Here is a 23,699-nt window from a genome sequence, read left to right on the forward strand (position 1 = left end):
CCCTTATTCCCCTTCGGGAAGGGAATGTAGGGCTTGGGAGTAGGCTAGGGGATGATAGGTTAGCCGAACAAGGACGATAAAGGGGGTTGGGGGACAATTTATAGTGGGGAAGAGTAAAAAAATGAAACAACAACAAAAAAATTAATTAAGTTGGGGCTAAATTGGGTTTTGACAAATTAAGGGAGTGGGTATAGACAGTGACAGGCAAAGGCGATAGCTGGGAGGGACACAGTGGGCAGGTCCGAGCCCGCCTTCTGAGTGGCCAGCACCACCGCACTCCCTCCACTGCAAGGCAAAGGCCGGCCAACTTCATCGGCAGCTGTTGTTTTGCTGCGAGGCCTGTACTGGCCGGATCGTCTGCAGCTGCTGTGCTTCAAGGCCTGCGCCGGTCGGATCGTCCGCCGGCTGTGTTTGCCTGCAACGACCTTGTTCTGCAGGCTGTGTTTGCCTGCTGCCTTTGCCATGATCCATGCCTGCTGCCCACGTACTTTTTGCCCCCGTTCAATTTTGCTTTGCCCCCCTTGTTCATTGCCATGTGCGCCAGGATCGTCGCAACAGTTTTTAAGCTGCAAGAACTGTCCTGTTGGCAGCTACAACACGGGCCTGCAGTGGCGGCCCGTGCACCGTTGACTTTTGTTTTGCTCCCTGCAGAGTCCATTGATCCTGGGCCATGGTTTAGTGTAAATTATAAAGTTAAGTTGTTAAGTTGTGTTTTGTATACGAGTGCGCCCACGGCATGTCTGTCTTGGCGCCGGCAATTTTATTTAAGTCGTCCGTATGAGTGGGTTTGTTTAGTTCGTTACTCAGCCCTCAGGTTATTTATTTTGGGGACACGAATACCATGAATGTCGCACTCAGGGATCCATAGGTAAAACGTACTAGGGGAGAACTACACCTGATGGCACACGAAAATTTGACGACTCGGGACGAGTCTGTAAAAAGGGGACGGGGTAGTGTTACGGCTGTGGAACTTCGCAAACCACCATTCAGGGCCCGTAGGTGAGATATCTCTAAGTACATGTGTAGCTAGCCCCTAACCCGTTGTATAGAGGGAATTTATGTGATTCATCCGGGCTGCGAAGCTTTGAGTCAGTCGTTTTTTCTTTTTCTATCTTTTATTTCAAACACACAACATTTCAACAACCACGCCATCCCCATCACAGCGCCAACCACACTGCAACCACACCACCTCCACCATCTACGCTACCACATCTTCGCCACTCGCCATTCAACAGGCTCCGTGCGGTTACGATCTCCGCGGAGGAGGGATCTCCGCCTCCCCGTTGTGAGGTGGACCTGTGCGTCCGGACGGGGAGTGCCGGAGAGGGTTCGCCGGCCGCGAGAGAGGTCGGGGCTAGGCGCGACCACGCTGACGGTCGCGGGAGAGGGACTCACCAGAGACAAAAGGGAAGTCGCGACTTTCTTTCTTTCTTTTCTTTGGGGTTTTGGTGTGAATGTCCGTGGATAGCGCCAGTCTGGATAAAGTAGAACTGTTTAAGTGTTGCCGTGTGTACGCGTATTCGGGTGTAGCTCTGCATCGTTGCTTTTATTGTTCTGGTTACTATATGTGCATTTTGATTGTGTATTGCTGTAAATACGTGCCTTACGTGCTTGTCTGTGTGTGCGTGTGAATAAAATGCTTGCTTGTTGAATTGTGCCCGCTCCGCTTCGTCTCTTTTCCTCTTTTATTGACCCTCCATCCTGCTTCACGTAAAGGGTTCGTAGTAGGCTTAATACGCCTGGTAATTAATCGGAACCGTCGAGGCTGACGATAACACCGCTCGGTTATCACTGTAGCACGGAACGGACCCACAGTCAGCAGGTGCTGTAGAACAGCAGAACGGAATCTTAAAGAACAAATTGGCAAAAATAATAACGGAAACGGGGTTAAAATGGCCAGATGCATTACCCTTGGCACTAATGAGCATGCGATCAACAGTAAACCGGAAAACAGGGTTATCCCCTCATGAAGTACTAATGGGAAGGCCGATGCGGCTGCCCGTGACTGCCCCCACAAACATGGACAAGCTGAATATTACAATGATGGACGAGAACTTGCTGACATTTTGTAAACAGCTCTGCAGGATCGCAAGGGCGATACACAGAAGGGTAAAAGAGGCCCTACCCGAACCAGTGGACGAGCCGTACCACGCCTTCCAGCCAGGAGACTACGTACTGATAAAACACTTCACAAGGAAAACAGCCTTGGAACCTCGGTGGAAAGTACCATTTCAGGTACTGCTGACCACTCCGACTGCGGTAAAGTGCGAAGGTAAGACAGCCTGGATACACGCCACACATTGTAAGCTTGCAATACCAGCAGAGACAGGGACAACATGAACAACACCTATCTTACCACGACTGCAATTCTTTGTGCACTAGTTTGCATATGGGTAATTCGCAATGCCGACTGTAAACGTGATGATGAAGGAATCACTAATAATGTGAGAACTACAATAATGGGAAAAGGGAGTAAGGGATTAGCTCAGGGAGACTTAAGGGGTGGTAAAAGAAAGAGACGAGGAATAACCCCACATAAAGAATTGACCGACCATCCACTGAACACCCACTTGGCACTATCCCTACAGTACGCTAGGACAATGAACAAAAGGGAATGTTGGGTATGCTCCCACCTCCCACACTCCTCAAAACATGGATTACCCTTGTATGCAGTTCCACTCCAGGGGGAGGACATGTGTGGGTACTTAGTCTGTAGGCAAGATAGGCCAATTTTAACTAAAGTAGAGAAGACACCAGCATCAGTGAAAGAAAGAATAGCGGAAATAAGGACGGGACGCGGACGGGAGATGCCGCTTTGCCAGCTCTGTCGCGCAAGCCTGCGCATCCGTGTGGAGAGTGCCGGAGAGAGCTCGCCGGCTCCGTGGAAGGCCGAGCTCAGCCGCGGCTGTCCGAGCTGCTGTGGGGGACAGACGTCGCGACTAGCCCACCATCGCACCACGAGGGTGCAGGAAACCTGCAACGGTCTCATGGGATTCGTTCGGTCTGCCAAGTCCCACGCCATAAAGGTCTACGGACCCTGTCTGACTCCCCTGTCTGTGGGGGTAATCTTTTATTTTCCTTGGGTTTTGCTTTCGACTGAATGTTGGTGGCGCCGTGTCCTGTAAGTAAAAACTGTACAAGTGACTAGATAATTGCTTAGAGTCGGTTGTAGTGCTTTTATCTTGCTCGTGTCTTGTCCCCCTCCCCCATTGATTGCATGGCTGTATATGTGTTTGTGCTGTAAATAAATGTGCTTGTGTGAATGTTACCCGTTCGTCGTGTCTTTTTCCCCCATTGGAACGCCATATTGCATTTCGGAATATTAGTTGGGTTTTAAATACCTGTTAAATTGAATCGGGTCGGGCGATAATACCCGCTCGGTTATCACCGCAGAACGGAACGGACCGCTTGGGCGGTTCGTGTCCAAGCCGACCTGCGCCGAGGTACGGTCTCTCGGTAGGCTACCTGCGGGTACTTAGGTATATCGATATTCGGTGATTGACCCTATTCTGCACCAGTAGAAAATTGGCTCGGCTGTGGTGGGGTTGAAGACCCACCCGTGACAGGGTTCCGGAAGGTCACGACTGAATTGTCCGTCCGGTGGGCGAGCGGCTACTATTAGTGAAAAGCGGTCGTTCGCATGCCGGCGGGCGCAAATTCGTAACACTGGTGTCCGGGAGTAGGATTCATATCCACCCCGCCTCCAACTAAATTCATGGGAATCGGATCAGGGGTGTGTAGAGCAACCCTCGATTCCCACCAAAATACGAGTGGTTAAATTGTTCTGAGAAGCAAGATGGCGTTCCAAGGCGAACGGGAGCAGGAGGGACTAGGTATGGATTTGGAAATAATAGAACCCATGGCTCAGGATGAGATCCCCGTGCAGGACATTGGCATGCAGGATGAATTTCCCCAACCAAACCCAGAACCCGAAATGGGCGCAGTGGCGGCGGCCGCGGGTTTTGACACACCTCCCCTCCTCCGTCAAAATCCCTCCCCGGTCCCCGGCGGATCCGCGACCGACAAAGGCGATTCGGCTTCGTCGGTGGCGGCTGAATTCTGCCGATTGGGGGAAAAGTTTTTACTGATGATGAAAGAAATGAACAACGAAATGAATAACACAAATGAAATAAAAACAAATGTGTGGAGAGAACGAATGAACGACAAATTGGATGCGAATATGCGAATACTGCGGGGTGAAACGCAGAGCATGGGGCTGAATCTCCAGTCTGGGCAAATTGCAAACGTGGCAATTGCGTGCAATGAAGCGTGGACCGTGGAGTGCAAAATGGCGGCCCCACGTGTTGGAGCGAACGAGCTGGGGGGGAGTGTGGACTGTGTCGGCCCCGCGGGTGAGGACAAAATAATACGGGGGACGTGTCAGGCGAGACTCGTGCAGGTGGCAGAAAAAGTGACGGTGACTACAAGGGAAAAATTAAAAGGAGTGACAGACGTGTTTCAGATACGTAAAGACAAAGGAGATAGAAATAACAGAGACAAACTAGAACGGGCACTCGTAGAGCGCATACCTTCGCCGCAGCCACTAGTTACCTTTGTATTAAGTTGTCCACAACGCATTTCAATACAAATATGCATTTCGTGACCCCCATGACCTTTGACCCACAACCGCTACCTAGGGTGACAATAGTACTATACCTTGTGTCATTTCAGAAGATGGGGAATTGAACACTGAACAATTTGGAGTTAATTTGATGTAAATCAGAAACATATTAACCGTTTTCGTCATGAAAAAACGATGTTGACCTTTTTGTGACCTTGACCTTTGATCCGATCGCTCCCAAAATCTAATGGATTTGTCCTTTCATGATGCCAAACAAATCCAAAACAATTAAAGCCTCTCTGCGTTTTGTTTTTTTTTGCGTTAAGTTGTCCACAACGCTTTCCGATATAAATGTGAATTTGTGTGACCCCCTTGACCTTAGACCCCCAACAGCTGCCTTGGGTGACAAAAGTACTATACCATGCTTCATATTAGAGGATGGGGAATTTAATTTTGAACATTTTGGAGTTAATTTGCTGTAAATCAAAACAAAATTGACAATTTAATCACGAAAAAACGATTTTGACCTTTTTGTGACCTTGACCTTAACCTTTGATCCGATCGCTCCCAAAATCTAATCGATTTGTCCTCTCGTGATGCCAAACACATCCACAAAATTTCATGACAATCTGCGAAGTGGTTTTTGTGTAATGTTGTCCACAACGCTTCCCAATCAAAAACTCCATTTTGGTGACCCCCTTGACCTTTGACTTCCACAGACTAACTAGGGTTGCAAACACTATACCATACGCTATATCAGTGGATCGGGATTTGAATACTGAACATTTTGGACTTAATTTGATGTATATCGGAATAAAATTGACACTTTAATCGCAAAAAAACGATTTTGACCTTTTTGTGACCTTGACCTTGACCTTTGATCCGATCGCTCACAAAAGCTTCGCCTGGCGTCCTTGAGTAACTGCACATCATCTCTGAAAATTTCATGCAAATCGGTCCAGCAGTTTTTGCGCAATGTTGTCCGCACACATATTTACCAATAAATAAATACACAGGGGTCAATACAATACCTTCGTCAAACGAAGTTTGCGGAGGTAATAAGGAAATAGAAGTATTGCCAGAGACGCGGGAGGTAGAAACGGTCGAGGAGAGACTACATGATAAAGACGGGGTGAAAGACGGACACACACACAGAGTTAGTGGAGGACGATGAGGGGGAGCTCGGGGAATGTATCGTGACCCGGTGCTAGCAGCCGGATAGCCTCCTGATGGAACAAGGGGAGACGCTATGCTCCCTTGAAGCTGATCACGACCAGGTGGGTCTGGTCGAGCTTTGCGAGGTTGAGGAGGCGAGTGCTGTGGACGGGTGCACACGGAGCTTGGGGGGTGTGAAGGCTCTGGAACCCCTTGTCGTGACACGATTCCCCATTGCGAATGTCCTGGTGTGCGTGTTCACGAGTGTGGCGAAATGTGTGCTGCAACGCTCTTATAGTGGGTGAAAGGTTGTGTGTAAAGGGAACCGCGTGTGCGAGTAAAATGGTGTGCGAGGTTGCGAGTGAGCCGAGGTGCGTGCCTCCCAGTACGCCGTGTGTGGATGAGGCGCCGTGTGTGGATGAGGCACCGTGTGTGGATGAGGCACCGTGTGTGGAAGGAACCACATGTGCGAGTGAACGGCCGTGTGTGAATGGAACCACAAGTGCGAGGGAAATGGCATTCGTGGGTGAAACGGCGTGCTTGAGTGAAAAGGTGTGTGTGAGTGAAACACCCTGTGCGAGTGAAAGGTCGTGTAAGAGTGGAACCACGTGTGCGAGTGAAAGGACATGCGCGAGTGAACGGCCGTGTGTGAGAGGGACCGTGTGTGTGAGGTCGCTGTATGTGAGGGAGATGGTGGCTTGCACGCGGGAACACGCAACCGCGTGCCCGAGTGAGAGTGCCATCTCAAGGTGTGTGAGCGTCATGGCACGGGGGAGTTTTTGCGTGAGAGTGCGACGAAGACGGTGCCTGACGGTGGACAAAGGCCGAGTAGCAGCTGTAGCTATTTTGAGCACCGCGCCGGGTTTGCACGGCAGCGCGCGCGGGGTCCGTGCTGTGGTACGCACGAGGTCGCCACGTGCGCGCCTGCGGGAGTGAAGCCCGGTCCGTAAACGCACGCGGTGGATTAGCCGATCCCGCGGACGGACAGAAGGTAGGCTGGATATGGATTTGGACCGGATGTGTTCTCCAGGCGGGCGTGTGTGTGACGCTCCGACGGGCAGAGCACATGTGTTCACGTGGCAGGCTTGTTTTGAATGCGCAGGGTGACGTCATGGCTGCACGTAGAGTTGGAATCCGGCAGGAGGGGAGATCCCTGCCGGATGGTACCGTCCGAGAAGGGACGAGGTGCGCCAATCGCGAACAGCTGCCATGACATCACGGGGAAAGAGCGCAGGCTGAGAGTTGCCGCGCTGGTGCTGTGTGGAAAAAAAAAACAACAAAAACAAGTCTCGCTTCGGGTGAACAGGATTCCCTGGGCAAGGGGTGGAAGACCCCCCCCCCCTGTCCTGGGGCACAGGACACAACTAGTTAGGGGGAAGGGTTAGTTTAGTGAGACCGCTTCCATGGGGCAGGGATAAGTCCTCATGGAGCCCGTGGAGTGGAATAGGTAGAGGGATTGTAGTTCAGATTTAGGATGGAGTATGGGATTATTTGAAGACATGGACAGACGTTGAGTGTGTAGAGGGGACGTAGCTTTGGGACTTAGTGTTAAATGGAACATGCTATAGTGTAAGGGATGACGAGGGAGCACGAGGTAGTTAGGGGATGCAGTCAGGAGAATGGCAGTGATCAGCGATGTGAGTGGTGAAATGAATGGAAACATGTTGAGTGAGTGAGGCCAGCGAGCCTGTGTGTATGGAGTGAATGTGGAATGCATGGTGCGATGAGTGATTGGGGGGAGGAGTGATTCGCACCCAAGGGACCCTGGGGTCAGTGTAAGTGAGTTAGGGGGTTAGTCAAATTGACAAAATGGAGGTCGTTTTGCTGTTGGTGGGAACGTAGGCTCGAAACCCGTTTGGAGGGGTGCAGGAGCCCTGTTGACAGGCTGGGAGCGTGGCTGCGAACGGTGAGTATCGCTGAGTGGGTACCCCGGGCACCAGGCTCGTCGGCCGCGGTAGACCAAGGGTCCAGTGGGGGCCAGGATAGCGTAGTGGGCACGGGTGGGCCCGCATGATGTGGGGCCCGGGGCGTCATATGCATGTGGGGCCCTGGGCGTCACTACACGGGGGTAGTGTACTGGGCACGGGCGAACCGCGGAAAGGGACCCGGGAAGCCAACACGCCACGTGGGCATCGAGGGGGAGTCGCCAGGGAGGGCACTCCCCAGTGTTTAGGGAGCTGGTAGGCTCGGAGGCAGTTGTAGTGCCCGGGGGTGCCATTGTTTGAGAATCGGCAGAGGGTAGTTCCTGCCAAGGGAGTCACGCGTCCCAGCCATGAGACTGTGCAAGGGCACGAAGGAAAATTTGAGGGCAAGGCCCGAAATTTGAGAGGACACCAACACAGGCGACGGGAATCTTGGTTGTTAGAACCAATAGCTAGTTTAAGCGAGAGGCGCTTTTGGAAAGCCCCGGGGTAGTTAACAGTTAAATGGTTAGGGTAAATAGGAAGTGTACCCCTCCGCACCATCCATCCCTTCGCTCTCGTTGTGGGCTGCTGGACCCACTTTGGGTTAAAGATCGCTGAAATCTAAGGAGGTCGTTCAGAGGCTTGGATTGGGCCTCGACACAGGATGCAAGCTCTCCCTTATTCCCCTCCAGGAAGGGAACGTAGGGGTTGGGAGTTGGTTACGATGACGATAGGTTAGCCGGCCAAAGACAATAAAGGGGGTTAGGGAAACGAAAGTATAGAAGGGAAATAAAAATAAAATAAAACAAAAAAAAATAAGATGGGGCTAAATTGGATTTTTGACAAATTAAGGGAGTGGGTATGGACAGACAGACAGACAGTTAGGTCAGGTCAGGTTCGATCTGTGACCTGCTACAGGTACCATGTAAACCTGTACTAACCTGTTCCATGGTCGGGTTGTCGGCGACTAAACCGTCTCCCCCACCAGGTTTTCTGGTGAGGAGGGTGTTTGGATATGGACACCCAGCAGGATTAAAAACAAAACCTGTCAAAGGGCGGAGGAGCTCCTTGTGAGCCAACGGCCATCCATATCTAGTGCCCAACTGTGTCTGCGGACGTCCTCCTGCAGTTGGGGTCACTTCTTATTAGGAGGTTGGTGGCAGGATTTGCACTCCGGCCACCGTAAAACCCTTCATTCCGCAAAACGCAAAAACGCAAAAAAATCTGAAAACCCACTCCGTGGGAGTACCTCCTGTGCAGCTTCCCTTCGCAGGGCAGCTCACCGGATGACGGGATTGGGGCAAAGCCTTCGGGACCCCCAATCGTTGATAGGAGGGAAACCACGGGGTAACATCCCTGGGTCAGATTGCGGGAGAGTGTGTCGGAGTGGTGCTGAGGTGTCGTCCACCAGACGGCGGTCTCCTTGGGTTAACCTGAGGCGGTCCCTTCGGGTGGGTGCCTGGAATGTCCTATCCCTAAGAGAGGATGATCACCTGTCTCTGTTATCATCTGAGCTCAAGCGTTTGGACATTGGGATTGCAGCTCTCTCTGAGGTTCGGAGACCGGATTGCGGCGAGATAATGGTGGGTGGTTACACCTACTATTGGTCTGGTCGCTCTGATGGTTACCATACCCAAGGAGTTGCTGTAGCTGTGTCCAATAAGCTGACCCCAATGATAATTGAGGCAACACCGGTCAACGAGCGTATTATGAGATTGAGGATTCGTCACTCCTTTGGTGTCATTTCCCTGGTCTCTGTTTATGCTCCGACTGAGGCGAGTGATCTCACCGTGAAGGATGCATTCTACGCCACACTCGAGTCTGTGGTTGATCAGTGCCCCAGACGAGATACACTTCTAGTCTTGGGGGATTTCAATGCATCGACTGGAACTGATAGGGACGGTTATGAGGTGTGTGTTGGTCCCCATGGGTCAGGAACTATGAACCAGAATAGCACTAAGTTCCTTGACTTTGCAAGAAGTCATGGACTTAGGGTGGCTGGTTCATGGTTTCAGCGCCCACAAGCTCATCGCTGGACTTGGTATTCCAACGCTGGCGGTGTGGCAAAGGAGATTGACCATGTCCTCATTGACGGTCGTTGGAGGATGATCCAGAACTGCAGGGTCTACCGGAGTGCTCAGTTCCTCAATACTGACCACAGGCTTGTTGTAGCAACTCTAAAGCTGCACCTTAAATCCTGGAGAATGGTACCATCCCAGCCTAGGCTGGATGTTGCCAAGCTCAGGGATGAGAGAGTAGCTGAGGAGTTTGCAAACAGGCTGAGTGGACACTTGGGGAGTCTGGGTGCTTTGGGGGGTCCTGAAGAGTTGTGGAGCGCCTTCAAGACCATCGTCCTTGATGTTGCCGGTGGATGCCTTGGAGCTCACCGCAGGGCAAAGAAGAATTTTGTCTCTCAAGGGACACTGGATACCATTGACCAGAGTCGCAGGGCCAGGCTGAATGGCAGAGCTGAGCTGTTCAGGGAGCTGAGGCGTAAAACTGTACGTGCACTGAGGGTGGACAAGGAGGCCTATGTGCGAGGAATCTGTGAGGGGGTAGAGCATCACCTGTGGACAGGTGATTCTCGTCCCGCTTACAGGGGAATTCGCGCATTACGTTCATCCAAGCCCATCCCTCGGAGCACTACAGTTCGAGCGGAGAGTGGTAGGCTCTTGACAGAGGAGTCTGAAGTGAAGGCCCGCTGGGCCGGTTACTTTGAGCGGTTGTACCAGGCTGATCCCCCAACTGTCGAGTTGGACGTCAAGGGTGTTACAATCCCTGTTGCTGACCCTCGAATCAACTGTGGTCCACCTACGCTTGTGGAAACACGGGCTGCGGTGAACCAGTTGAAACGGGGCAAAGCTCCAGGGATCTGTGGCATCCATGCCGAACTTCTCAAGGCTGGTGGAAATGCTGCACTCGTGTCGTTGCATGCAGTTTTGTGCTCTGCCTGGAACACAGGCATCATCCCAACTGACTGGAAGAGGGGCCTTGTTGTCCCTCTCTGGAAAGGGAAGGGTGATCGCCAAGACTGCAACAACTACCGAGGGGTGACGCTGCTCTCAGTGCCGGGCAAGGTCTTTGCTCGGATAATTCTCGATAGGGTTCGCCATCATCTGCTTGAGCAGCAGCGTCCAGAGCAGTCAGGCTTTACACCAAAGAGGTCAACGATTGACCGTATCCTTGCACTTCGTGTCCTCACCGAACGCAGACGAGAGTTTCGGCAGGGGCTGCTTGCAGCCTATGTTGATCTCTGTAAAGCGTTCGATTCAGTGAATCGGGACGTCCTCTGGAGGATTCTTGGTCTTCGTGGGGTGCCACCAAAACTGATCGATCTGATGTCTGAACTCTACTCTGGTACTGAGAGTGCTGTGAAGTGTGGTGGTACCATCTCTGACTTATTTCCAGTTGTTACTGGAGTTCGTCAGGGATGTGTACTTGCTCCCACACTTTTCAGCACTTGTATGGACTGGATTCTAGGGAGGATGTCGGAGAGATCAAGTTGCGGTGCGTCATTTGGGAATGTCAAGATCTCGGACCTTGACTTTGCAGATGATGCAGTCATCTTTGCGGAGACTTTAGACATCCTCTTGGGGGCCCTCGAGGTGCTGAATGAGGAGTCGGAGCCGTTGGGATTACGGGTTTCTTGGGTCAAAACAAAGATCCAGGCTTTCGGTGACATCTTGGATGCTGCTGTCCTGTCTGTGTCTGTTTGTGGTGAGGATGTTGAGGTCGTGGAGAGATTCACTTACCTTGGCAGTGATATTCATGTCTCTGCTGGCTGCGAGTCAGAGGTCAATAGACGTCTGGGTCGGGCCTGGGGAGTCATGGACTCACTGGATCATGGGGTGTGGCGCTGCCGGTACCTGTGCGGGAGGACAAAGTCCGAGTCTTCAGGTCCTTGGTACTTCCAGTCTTGCTCTATGGGTGCGAGACTTGGACTCTGACCAAGGATCTGAGACGGAGACTTAATTCCTTTGGTACCAGGTCTCTTCGGAGAATCCTTGGCTATCGCTGGTCGGATTTTGTGTCCAACGAGCGGTTGCTGAGAGAGACTCGGATGAGATTTGTTACCTGCATAGTCCGTGAGCGTCAGTTGCGGCTGTATGGACATGTGGCTCGTTTTCCTGACTCTGATCCTGCTCACCAGATTCTCTCAGCGAGGGAGTCTCATGAGTGGAGGAGGCCAGTGGGTCGACCACGTGCCTCATGGTTGCAACAGGTTGACCATCATCTCAAGGAGATGGGGATGGGCCTGGCATCTGCCTGGGGGATGGCCAGACGGAGGCCCCTGGAGTACCGGCGGAAAGTGGACGCAGCGACGTGCTGTTCTGGCACATGCTCCCATACCTGACCTGACCTGTATGGACAGAGACAGGCAAAGGCGATAGGTTGGGAGGGAGACAGTAGGGTAGGTCCGAGCCCGCTTTCCGAGTGGCCAGCACCACCGCACTCCCTGCACCAACCTCCTTGAACAAGACAAGAGGCCTGTGCCCGTCGGATCATCTGCCAGCTATTTTACTGCACGGCCTGTGCCGGTCAGATCATCTGCCGGCTGTTTTACTGCAAGGCCTGTGCCGGTCGGATCATCTGTCGGCTGTTTTACTGCAAGGCCTGTGCCGGTCCTTCATCGGCCGGCTGTGTTTTACTGCAAGGCCTGTGCTGGTCGTTCATCTGCCGGCTGTTTTACTGCAAGGCCTGTGACGGTCAGCTTCACCACCGGCCCGTTTTGCTACAACGGCCTTGTTTTGCCTTGCCATGCCTTGTCTGCCTGCTTTTGTCTTGGCCCCATGCCTTGTCTGCCTGCTTTTGTCTTGGCCCCATGCCTGCTTCCCTGTTGCATTTGCCCCCATTCATTGCCATGTGCGCCAGGATCATCGCGCGTGCTGCAGGGACTGCCCTGGAGGCAGCCGCATCTCGGGACTGCACTGGCAGCCTATGCACCGTTTGTTTGCTGCGTCAGATCATCGCGTGCACTGCAGGGACTGCCCTGTAGGCAGCCGCATCACGGGACTGCATTGGCGGCCCGTGCACCGCTTGTGTTCACTGCGCTCATTTGAAGGGGAGGCCTTGGACTGCGTGTGAGCAGCCTGGCTCCCTGCTTTTTCCCACAGAGTCCATAGATCCTGGGCCATGGTGTAGTGTATAATTTATAAGTAAGGATAAGTTGTAATTGTAAATGAGTTGCGCCCCCTGCACGCGTGTCTTAGCGCCGGCAATTTAGTAAAGGCGTCTGCATGAGTGGGTTTGTTTAGTTAGTTACTCAGCCCGTAGGATATTTACTTTTGGGACACGAATACACTAAATGTCACACTCAGGAATCCGAAAGTAAAACGTACTGGGGGAAACTTACACATGATGGCACACGAAAGTTTGACGACTCGGGACGAGTCTGTAAAAAGGGGAGGGGTAGTGTTACGGCTGTGGAAATTCGCAGAACACCATAAAGGTCCGTAGTTCAGTTAGATCGATAAATCTGTGTTCAGTTAGATTTCCCCACCGTTGTTTAATGGCGATTATCCGTGTGCACAGGTCTGTGATCCTTTGAGATAGCCGTTTTTCTTTACTATTGTTATTTTGGACCAACAATCACGATCTCCTCAAACCACAACAACCACAATCCCCTCAAACCACAACAACCAAGATCGCCTCAAACCACAACAACCACAATCACCTCACCACCTTTCCCGCTACACCAACTGCTGATCCCCTTCTCCATCTTATCCATCTCCACAACCCTCTCCGCTCATAAAAACCGTCTCTACAAAGCGAAAGGAACAAGGGATTCCGAGAACGCCAAGGAAAAAGAATAAGGTATATCGGTGGGGCGCGGATTTTCCCGCGCACCGCAAAGGGGAGATTGTTCGTCGTTGGTTGGTTCATAGGAATGAGGTGCTGGAAATAAGGAACGCCCCCTTTCTCGAAGCTTCCCGCAGGAGCTGAAAGTGGGACGGAGCGATAAACAGGGAGGAGTGAGGCGATGGAACTGAGGAACGCCCCTTTCTCGAAGCTTCCTGCAGGAGCTGGAAGGTGGGCGGAGCGATAAAAGGAGAGGAGCGAGGCGTTGGAACGGGAGGATATAAGGGCGCGCAGGACGCCAGCCTGGTGTGGTTTTTTGTGGTGGTCGCCTTCTTCTTCTTCATGTGTGTGTGGTGGTTTTCGGTAGTGCATGGAGCTTCTTCTTCTTCATCGTCTTGGTCTTCGAAGAGTATTGGGTTCGGTGGTTCGGGTCGAGTCGTCGGAGCTCGCAGTCGGAGGGGAGTCCGGGCGTGGCACCAGGGACGCGGACGGGAGGTGCCGCTTTGCAGCTCTGTCGCGCAAGCCTGCGCATCCGTGTGGAGAGCGCCGGAGAGAGCTCGCCGGCTCCGTGGAAGGCCGAGCTCAGCCGCGGCTGTCCGAGCTGCTGTGGGGGACAGACGTCGCGACTCGCCCACCATCACACCACGAGGGTGCAGGAAACCTGCAACGGTCTCATGGGATTCGTTCGGTCTGCCAAGTCCCACGCCATAAAGGTCTACGGACCCTGTCTGACTCCCCTGTCTGTGGGGGTAGTCTTATTTTCCTTGGGTTTTGCTTTCGACTGAATGTTGGTGGCGCAGTGTCCTGTAAGTAAAAACTGTATAAGTGACTAGATAATTGCTTATAGTCGGTTGGAGTGCTTTTACCTTGCTCGTGTCTTGTCCCCCTCCCCCATTGATTGCATGGCTGAATATGTGTACGTGCTGTAAATAAATGTGCTTGTGTGAATTTTACCCGTTCGTCGTCTTTTTCCCCCATTGGAACGCCACATTGCATCTCGCAGTTTTAGTTGGGTTTTAAATACCCGTAAAATAGAATCGGATCCGGCGAGGTCGGGCGATAATACCCGCTCGGTTATCACTGCAGAACAGAATGGACCGCTTGGGCGGTTCGTGTCCAAGCCGACCTGCGCCGAGGTACGGTCTCCCGGTAGGCTACCCGCGCGGGTACTTAGGTATATCGATATTCGGCGATTGACCCTACTCTGCGCGGGTAGAAAATTGGCTCGGCCGTGGTGGGGTTGAAGACCCACCCGTGACAGGGTTCCGGCGTTGTTCAGGAAGGTCACAACTGAATTGTCCGTCTGGTGGGCGAGCGGCTACTATTAGTGAAAAACGGTCGTTAGCACGCCGACAGGCGCGAATTCGTAACAATACAGAGCAAAATGGATGTCATGTAGCGGATAGGGAATCACCTTAACATTATGCATATCAAATCTCAGAGTTCCATCTACTGATAACTACTCGGTATCCATTAGAATGAAAAGTACCGAAAAAGCGGTTTGAAATCGGAAATCCCCAAAGTTCGAGGGGGTGCTGTGGGTGAACAAAGATCTTAATCGAAAATCCGGCTCGATTGTTTGTGCACAATGTATTCCAGACGATTAGTGTGAATCTTCATGACCATCTGACCATAACCCGAGGAGGAGTAGCATTTGGCGCGAAGGCACCTCCAGCTCTCGCATATTATCGATCTTTGCACGAATTGACCTTTGTCCCCTGACCTAAGTGAAATCGGTCAATTTGTCCTGCGGCAAAGTTGTAGTACTCACTGAGTAACATGAACCTGCAAAGTTTCATTCGTATCGATGCACTCACCTGGTCGCTGGGGGACTTCAATTTTCGCCAATTTTCGCGCATACCCTAATAGTAGGGGGTGCTGCAGGTAAAGTATTCCATACATCACAAAAAACGGAATATATTTGATCGAGCATCACCTGTAGATCATTCGTGCCAAATTTCATAACGCTACGTGGGATAATGACTTTCCGAATTGATTTCGCATGAACGGTACCGATTTTGAAGGTTTTTCGGTTGTTGCTTGGAACCAAAGCGTCCCGAGCAACCATCACAATTTTCAAAGCACAAGGTCATAAGATGTACCTACCACCAGAGTTTGGTCAAAATCCACCCACGTTTACTACCAATTATGCTGATGACAAATGAACAAACATCCAAACAAGCAGTCATACACTGGTACTTACGAAATTGTCAACTTGACCTCTGACCTTGTCTAATAAAAGCTGTCTCAAGAGAAGGTAGCGACACAAACCAGAAGTTTCTACGATGATTCTGTATCAAACCATCAAAAATCGTAACGTCGACCGAAGCAAAAATCTCCATTTCTCCACGCAATTATACCTTAACGTAACTCAACAACGCGTCTGCTCGAGCGCACTGCATCATGGGACGACCCGTGACACGTCGACTGAAATATTTTTTATACAATCTTAATCTTATTTTTTATACAATCAACGTCTCCAAAACATCCGATTTTTACCAGAATTTCGACAACCGAGTTTTAAGCGTCCCAAGCGATCGCAAAAACCGAAGACAAAATTAAAATCGAAGTTAAAACGAACTCGTAACGTCGAGCGAAGCAAAAATCTCCATTTCTCCACGCATTTATTTAATATTATTTTATCAAAGTCACAAAACCGGAATATTTGGCCATCCACCAACAATCTTTACATAATCCGATGGCTTAGTGAGTCAGGCATGCGATGATAACCTTTATTGGGATAAAAAAAAAATCACTTTTAAACACCATCTTGATCGAAAACACCATCAGCGCGCACACGGAAAACCTTAACGTGACTCAACGATGCGTCTGCTCGAGCGCACTGCATCATGGGACGACCCGTGATGCGTCGAGTGAAATATTTTTTATACAATCTTAAAACGTCTCCAAAACATCCGATTTTTACCACAATTTCGACAACCGAGTTTTAAGCGTCCTAAGCGATCGCAAAACCGAAGACAAAATTAAAATCGAAGTTAAAACGAACTCGTAACGTTGAGCGAAGCAAAAATACTCCATTTCTCCACGTGAATTTAGGGAATTATGTTTGACCTAACTGTGACCTTGACCTTTGACTGATTTTGACCAAAATCTAATCAGCGCTATCCATCACCCTCCTGAATCACGTGGTGTAATTTGACATTGGTAGCTTCTTCCGTTCTCGAGTTATCGTGCCTACAAACAAACAAACAAACAAACAAACAAGCAGTCATAGACTGGTACTTACGAAATCGTCAACTTGACCACTGACCTTGTCAAATAAAAGCTGTCTCGAGAGAACGTAGTGACGCAAACCAGAAGTTTCTAAGATAATTCTGCACCAAAGCATCAAAAATCGAATGTTTTGGATGTTTGACCTCACTGTGACCTTGACCTTTGACCGATTTTGACCAAAATCTAATCAGCGCTCGCCACCACCCTCCTGAATCACGTGGTGTAGTTTGACATTGGTGGCTTCTTCCATTCTCGAGTTATCTGTACTAAACCATCAAAAATTGAATATTTGACCTTGCTGTGACCTTGACCTTTGACAGATTTTGACCAAAAGCTAATCAGCACTAGCCATCACCCTCCTGAATCACGTGGTGTAATTTGACATTGGTAGCTTCTTCCGTTCTCGAGTTATCGTGCCTACAAACAAACAAACAAACAAAGTCATAGACTGGTACTTCCGAAATTGTCAACTTGACCTCTGACCTTGTCTAATAAAAGCTGTCTCTCGAGAAGGTAGGGACGCAAACTAGAAGTTTCTACGATGATTCCGTACCAAACCATTAAAAATCGAATGTTTTGGATGTTTGACCTGACCGTGACCTTGACCTTTGACCGATTTTGACCAAAATCTAATCAGTGGTAGCCACCACCCTCCTGAATCACGTGGTGTAATTTGATATTGGTAGCTTCTTCCGTTCTCGAGTTATCATTTTTTGGATGTTTGACCTCACTGTGACCTTGACCTTTGACCGATTTTGACCAAAATATAATCAGCACAAGCCATCACCCTCCTGAATCACGTGGTGTAATTTGACATTGGTAGCTTCTTCCGTTCTCGAGTTATCTGTACCAAACCATCAAAAATTGGATATTTGACCTCACTGTGACCTCGACCTTTGACCGATTTCGACCAAAATCTAATCAGCACTTGCCATGACCCTCCTGAATCACGTGGTTAATTTGACATTGGTAGCTTCTTCCGTTCTCGAGTTATCGAGCCTACAAACAAACAAACAAACATACAAACAAACAAACAAACAAGCAGTCATAGACTGGTACTTACGAAATCGTCAACTTGACCTCTGACCTTGTCTAATAAAAGCTGTCTCGAGAGAAGGTAGCGACACAAACCAGAAGTTTCTAAGACGATTCTGTACCAAACCATCAAAAATCAAATGTTTTGGATGTTTGACCTCACTGTGACCTTGACCTTTGACCGATTTTGACCAAAATCGAATCAGCACAAGCCATCACCCTCCTGAATCACGTGGTGTAATTTGACATTGGTAGCTTATTTCGTTCTTGAGTTATCGTGCCTACAAACAAACAAACAAACAGAAACGGAAGTCATCAATATACTTACGAAATGTTTAGATTTCATAAGTAACAACCAGACAGAATTACTGACAATAAGGGTCACCTATTTCGGCGACCCAACAAGCAGACAGACAGAGAGAGGTGAAAACATAACCTCCTTCACCTTCGGTGGCAGAGCTAATAAGGATTGGCCCACAGTCTTGGTGAAAGTGAAATACACTTTCAATGGGGTTCGCTTCCTAACTTTTTCTGACAACCTCTCTTTACTAAAGTACCGAAAAATTGAATGCAGCTGAAGCTTACCCACACTGGTTGCAAGATAACTCAAAAAAAAAAATCAACAACTCACCCTTTCCCGAACCCCAACATCACTTTTGGCAAGAGACCTACTTATGAGAACCCTATTACAAAAAGCCTCAACAACAAAAAAAGAGACAAGTCTGAAGACTACGATTGTTCACGAGCGGTATTTGACGATGTAGATTGTTTCAGAAGTCAAGGATGAGACAATGTGATAATGTTTTACCAAGTTATAAAAATGATCAACATGATGTGGTACGAGCGCCAGGTTAGTAGCTGAAAAATGTCGAAAACTCGGTTTCGTTCAACAACTTTAAAAATTTGACCTTTGCATAGCCTTTAAAGGTCACAAAACAATGTTGTGGACATTAAAATAAGGAAATAGGATACGTGCTATAGCTTATTGGAGTTAGTTCGTTCAAGAAGGTCGAAAACCCGGTTCGATTCCCACAACTTTGAAAATTTGACCTTTGTGAACATTAAAGGTCAAAGGTCAAGGATTATGACCTTTGGTGCAAAACTTCCTCTGGAACATTCCAGGAACAATATAACGTAATATAGGCTATATGGCATTTCGCACTCCTCGGATTATCCATACTTTGATGAAATCAGCGTAAAAACAAACTTGAAGGGGGCTCCACGGGCAAGGTGTTCGAGATCGAGAAAAATGGTTTTAATATTTTGGGTGGGGAATGACCTCAAGGTTATGCATAAAAAATATTGTCATCCAAGCTCTCAAAGTTTGGGCGGTCGTATGATTTTTATGTCAAAATTCGAAATTTTCTAAGTTCGTGACCTTGTGACCTTGACCTTCGGACGAAACTGAAAAAAACAAATCGAGCTCCGTGGGGCTATGCAGGTGCTATTGGGTTAACCAAATAGCGAAACCCCTGCCAGATTCGAGAAACCCTCTTGGAGAAGATACAAATTTAAATTGGCTACTATGGGGGAAATATTTATATTAATGTATTTTAAAATGCAACAAATGGAGTTTCAGAAATGTAACTTTTATGCTGCAAGTTGAATTGGCTGTCATTTCTGGGCCAAAAGACTTTTGCCCTAAATGATAAGAAATGTGTTGTTCTGGAGCAGAGTGACCGAGCTGATAAATGAACCTTTGCTTAGAAAATGTACGAAGTGGCTTTTTGTCGAAAGGACACGTCTCCAGTCTGGGTGAATATCCCCCCACCTCTGTCTCAAGAAAGTATAAAATGCTTTGAAATCTAAAATTGTTTTCAGTGCAAGCACGTGAGGAAGTATAGTTTCTCAGTGGCTTGTACTCCTTGGAACTGACCAAGTACCAAGTTAGAATAAAACTCTCTGATGTAATGTAGAAGTGAATTGAATTGGGTTGGTCTAACTGTCAACAAAAGTAAGAATAAATGAAATAGAACCAAACAATATTGCAATTAAATGGGGATTCTTAAGTTCATTGTACAAGGGTGAGAAGTGCATGGTGTATAATTAGGAAATAAATTGTTTCACAAGGAAGGACTTGTGTGGACATCAGTTTTATCAGTGTCGATAGGGTTTTTGTAGGATTTTATAATCAAATCGGACAAACGTTAAACTCTGTCTGAAGTCAAATAGGATTCCACAATCAGCCAGTTAGAATCCTTGAGGAGGACAACAATCACAACAAGGTGGGTTTTAAAAAAAAATCCACATCAGTTGGCGCCGAGACTCGGATTCGAACCGACGTTGGTGCGGTGCTCGTGACCGGAGGTGCTTAATCTGCCGGAGGCAGTGCCTGGAGGAACGACAAGTGCTTGAGCGAAGGTAAGGGAGAGCGCTCTCAGCAGGTAACGCATTTCGAACAAAGAAAAGTTCATTGTCAGATAATTTTATTGAGAGAAAGAAGAGGATCCGGCGGAGAGAGTCAGTTTTAAAGTAAACGATAAGTACTGTAGTTGTTTTAGAAAAGTGCTGGAGAAGAAGAGGAGTCAGATGACAAGAAGAGGCTCGTTAAGGAGCCTGATGCGTAATTAAATGGGCATGATGAAGCGACATGCCACATGTTTGCATTGATACGGACCGGCTATGAGAGAGATGGCCAAGGACATGGCTGAGACGCCGAGATAGGGTTAAAATCGATAAATATTATAAGTTACCTGTTTGTAAGAGTTATAAGAGTTACTTTTTGTTCATTGAACTCACTGGAAGTTTGTTGGCAGTGAGGTTGATATATTATATTGTGTGGAGGTTTTACGGATTTGTAAATGCAATGATTTGCACGAAACGTTTTGTAGAGTGCAGGAGACGATTAACCAGCTGGGAGCATGGTTGGTGATTTGCATTGAGATGCACGTGTTCCTGAGAGTAAAAAATGAAACTTGTGCGAGTTCAATATTCACTGCAATGAAACGTGTTCTGTTGGGATTTTGACGATATTTTAACTCGTGCTGAGTTGAGCTGTGGGTCTGTTTGAAATGGCATGTTATACATTCTTGGCGTTGTATTTCCACGCGAAGGTCGCAAACTACACTGTGTGAGACCCCCTCCACTCGATCTGTGGGGGGTGGCCTATCTTTACACCGAGTCTTTGTTCGAGCCTTTGCTTTCGGTGTGAAATTCGATTCATATGCAGATTCAAGAGGATGAGATAGAAATGTGATTGGTATTTGTCACGTGATCACACGCGAGTCTATGAGATGCAATGCTGTTTAGTGTATGTGTTGAAGCCATGACAGAGTAATGCAAACTGTGGGTTTTGCCTGTCAGAGTTTTTTCCTTTTTCTCCCCACCGGATGTGGAGAGAACTTCCTGTTCCTTGTCCCTTGGTGTTTGTGGCGCACCCTCTCGACTGAATCTGTTTAAAGTGAAGTCCTTTTAGGAAAAAGTGTTGAAGTTTTATTTTACAACCATCGGGATTTTGAATAAATTGTGAAATAACAATTGTGAATGTGGATATACCGTATGTGATTTAAATGTAGAAACGTGATTTGGAATGATTTTAATGATTTGATGATGTTTAGCACGTGGGGCAATTCACAGATAATAGATGATTCCCTCGGATGGACGTTGAAATATTGTTTTATTCGTCTGCGAATGTTGAGGTTGCCTGAACTTGTGCTGGGAAGGCAATGGCAAACAACCCAGTGTAACCCTTTGATCGATTCAGTCAAGGTAAATTCATGATTTAATTGGATAGATGCTGAAGATTTAATTTTTCATTTATGGATTTTAAAAGGAAATATTTTATTGTTTTGACCAAAAAGTTGTTTAAGAGAGTTTGGATGTTTATTAGTCTGAAGTTTAAGATGCTTTTCCAAGACTGGGATAAAGATTGTGGAGGGTCTAGCTACATGTGTAGACAGAGTGTTTGAGCTGCAATTTAAATGATATTCGCCTGATAACAGATTTGACAAGTGATTTGACAATTTTTGTACAACTGTTTAAAATGATTTATTTGTTTTGATAAAAGAAAATGGATTCGTAATTGAGGTCAGAGGAAGTGATAGATGGTTTGTGTATGTGAATTGGAAAAATGGCAGCATGTTTGCTGTTTTGGTGAGAGAGAAGTGGACAGATGGAGAAATGTCAGAGATTTAAAATGTCGATGGAAATAGCAAATGAGATGGATGGTTTGAGTATAGGTACAACTGGGATTTCTGTATATTTTAGCATGTTGTTTTGGGAAATCACAAGGAAAGGGATTAAAATATTGATATGACATATAATGCAAGTTAAATGCTTCCATAACAATCTTTGTTAGTCTTGTAGAACTACATGTGCCCATGACGTTTATTGATTGGTGTTTAATTGATGCTTTGTTTGTTTCGGAGTGTTGAAAGCAATCTATGAAGCAATGTACGATTTCATCTAAATGAAGTTTGGAAAGAATTTCCACACAAAGATTGGACGATGGTTGAACCCAGATTTGGGTGACTTGAGCATTCAACACGTGATTATGTCCCTTCCTGAGGATATAAGATGGAGCAATGTGGGAAAAGAAAGAAAAAACCCACTGAGGAGAAGGTTGAGCAAAGTCTTAACATCGGCGTTGTGTGGTGCCTGCGTGGAGGAATGTTCTCAGCCACACTCTCGATTGCCGCTCTGCAAATACATCGTGAACTTGCTGTGGTTGCTTCAATGTACGACAGGCCTGGAGTTCCACACTGCGCTCCTTCAACCCAGTGTCCGGCCCAAACTTGTACTTGCCTACATCTACCTTCTCCTCAGCTCAAGGAGTGCTTCGATTGTGTTTCCCGTTGGGTGCCGCTCTATCCACACCCTGACCTGTTTATCTTCTGACTTCGGGTAGCATGTTTTCAATGTGTGACACATGCTGATGAACAGGCCATAAATTAAATGGAAACTCACTCATTTTCTGATATGAGCACTCGCTGCCATTGTTGATTGAACTTGAATAATGGAAATATTTTCTCCTTCAGGAATGGGACATGGTAATCATGTGTAAGAAAAATTATTCAAATTTTCCTTAAAAAAAAAAAAAAAACGGGGGAGTGTGGGGGAAAAATTTATATTAATGTATTTTAAATTGCAACAAATGGAGTTTCAGAAATGTAACTTCTATGCTGCAAGTTGAATTGGCTGTCATTTCTGGCCAAAAGACTTTTGCCCTAAATGATAAGAAATGTGTTGTTCTGGAGCAGAGTGACCGAGCTGATAAATGAACCTTTGCTTAGAAAATGTACGAAGTGGCTTTTTGTCGAAAGGACACGTCTCCAGTCTGGGTGAATATCCCCCAACCTCTCTCTCACAAAAGTATAAAATGCTTTGAAATCTAAAATTGTTTTCAGTGCAAGCACGTGAGGAAGTATAGTTTCTCAGTGGCTTGTACTCCTTGGAACTGACCAAGTACCAAGTTAGAATAAAACTCTCTGATGTAATGTAGAAGTGAATTGAATTGGGTTGGTCTAACTGTTAACTAAAGTAAGAATAAATGAAATAGAACCAAATAATACTGCAATCAAATGGGGATTCTTAAGTTCATTGTACAAGGGTGAGAAGTGCATGGTGTATAATTAGGAAATAAATTGTTTCACAAGGAAGGACTTGTGTGGACATCAGTTTTATCAGTGTCGATAGGGTTTTTGTAGGATTTTATAATCAAATCGGACAAACGTTAAACTCTGAAGTCAAATAGGATTCCACAATCGGCCAGTAAGAATCCTTCAGGAGGACAACGATAACAACAAGGTGGGTTTAAAAAAAAATCCACATCACTACCCCTAAAAACACAATTCGCAATTTTCTAAGTTCATGACCTTGTGGCCTTGACCTTGGGATGAAAATGAAACATCGAGCTCTGTGGGACCATGCAGGTGCCATTGGGCTAACCAAATACCGAACCCCCTGCCAGATTCGACAAACCCCTCGGAGAAGAAAATTTTTACGTCAAAATTCGCAATTTCCTCAGTTCGTGACCTTGACACGAAAATGAAAAAAAATCGAGCTACGTGGGG

The 23,699-nt window shown here is 47.8% G+C and overlaps 1 protein-coding gene across 1 annotated transcript in view; it reads right to left on the bottom strand.

Annotated features, from left to right (window-relative positions):
- Positions 1-2,130: 2,130 nt before the first annotated feature.
- Positions 2,131-23,699, bottom strand: part of LOC147029056 (uncharacterized) — a 29,300-nt gene continuing 7,731 nt past the window's right edge. Inside the window, exon 2 of the mRNA XM_085879983.1 lies at positions 2,131-2,282. Coding sequence (XP_085736109.1) covers positions 2,232-2,282 — 51 coding nt within the window. The 3' untranslated portion in view covers positions 2,131-2,231. The remainder of the gene's footprint in view (positions 2,283-23,699) is intronic.

This window comes from Eptatretus burgeri, chromosome 4 (genome assembly GCF_056783735.1).
Source record: "Eptatretus burgeri isolate ZD-2024b chromosome 4, Ebu_testis_v1, whole genome shotgun sequence".
NCBI classification, from domain to species: Eukaryota; Metazoa; Chordata; class Myxini; order Myxiniformes; family Myxinidae; genus Eptatretus; species Eptatretus burgeri.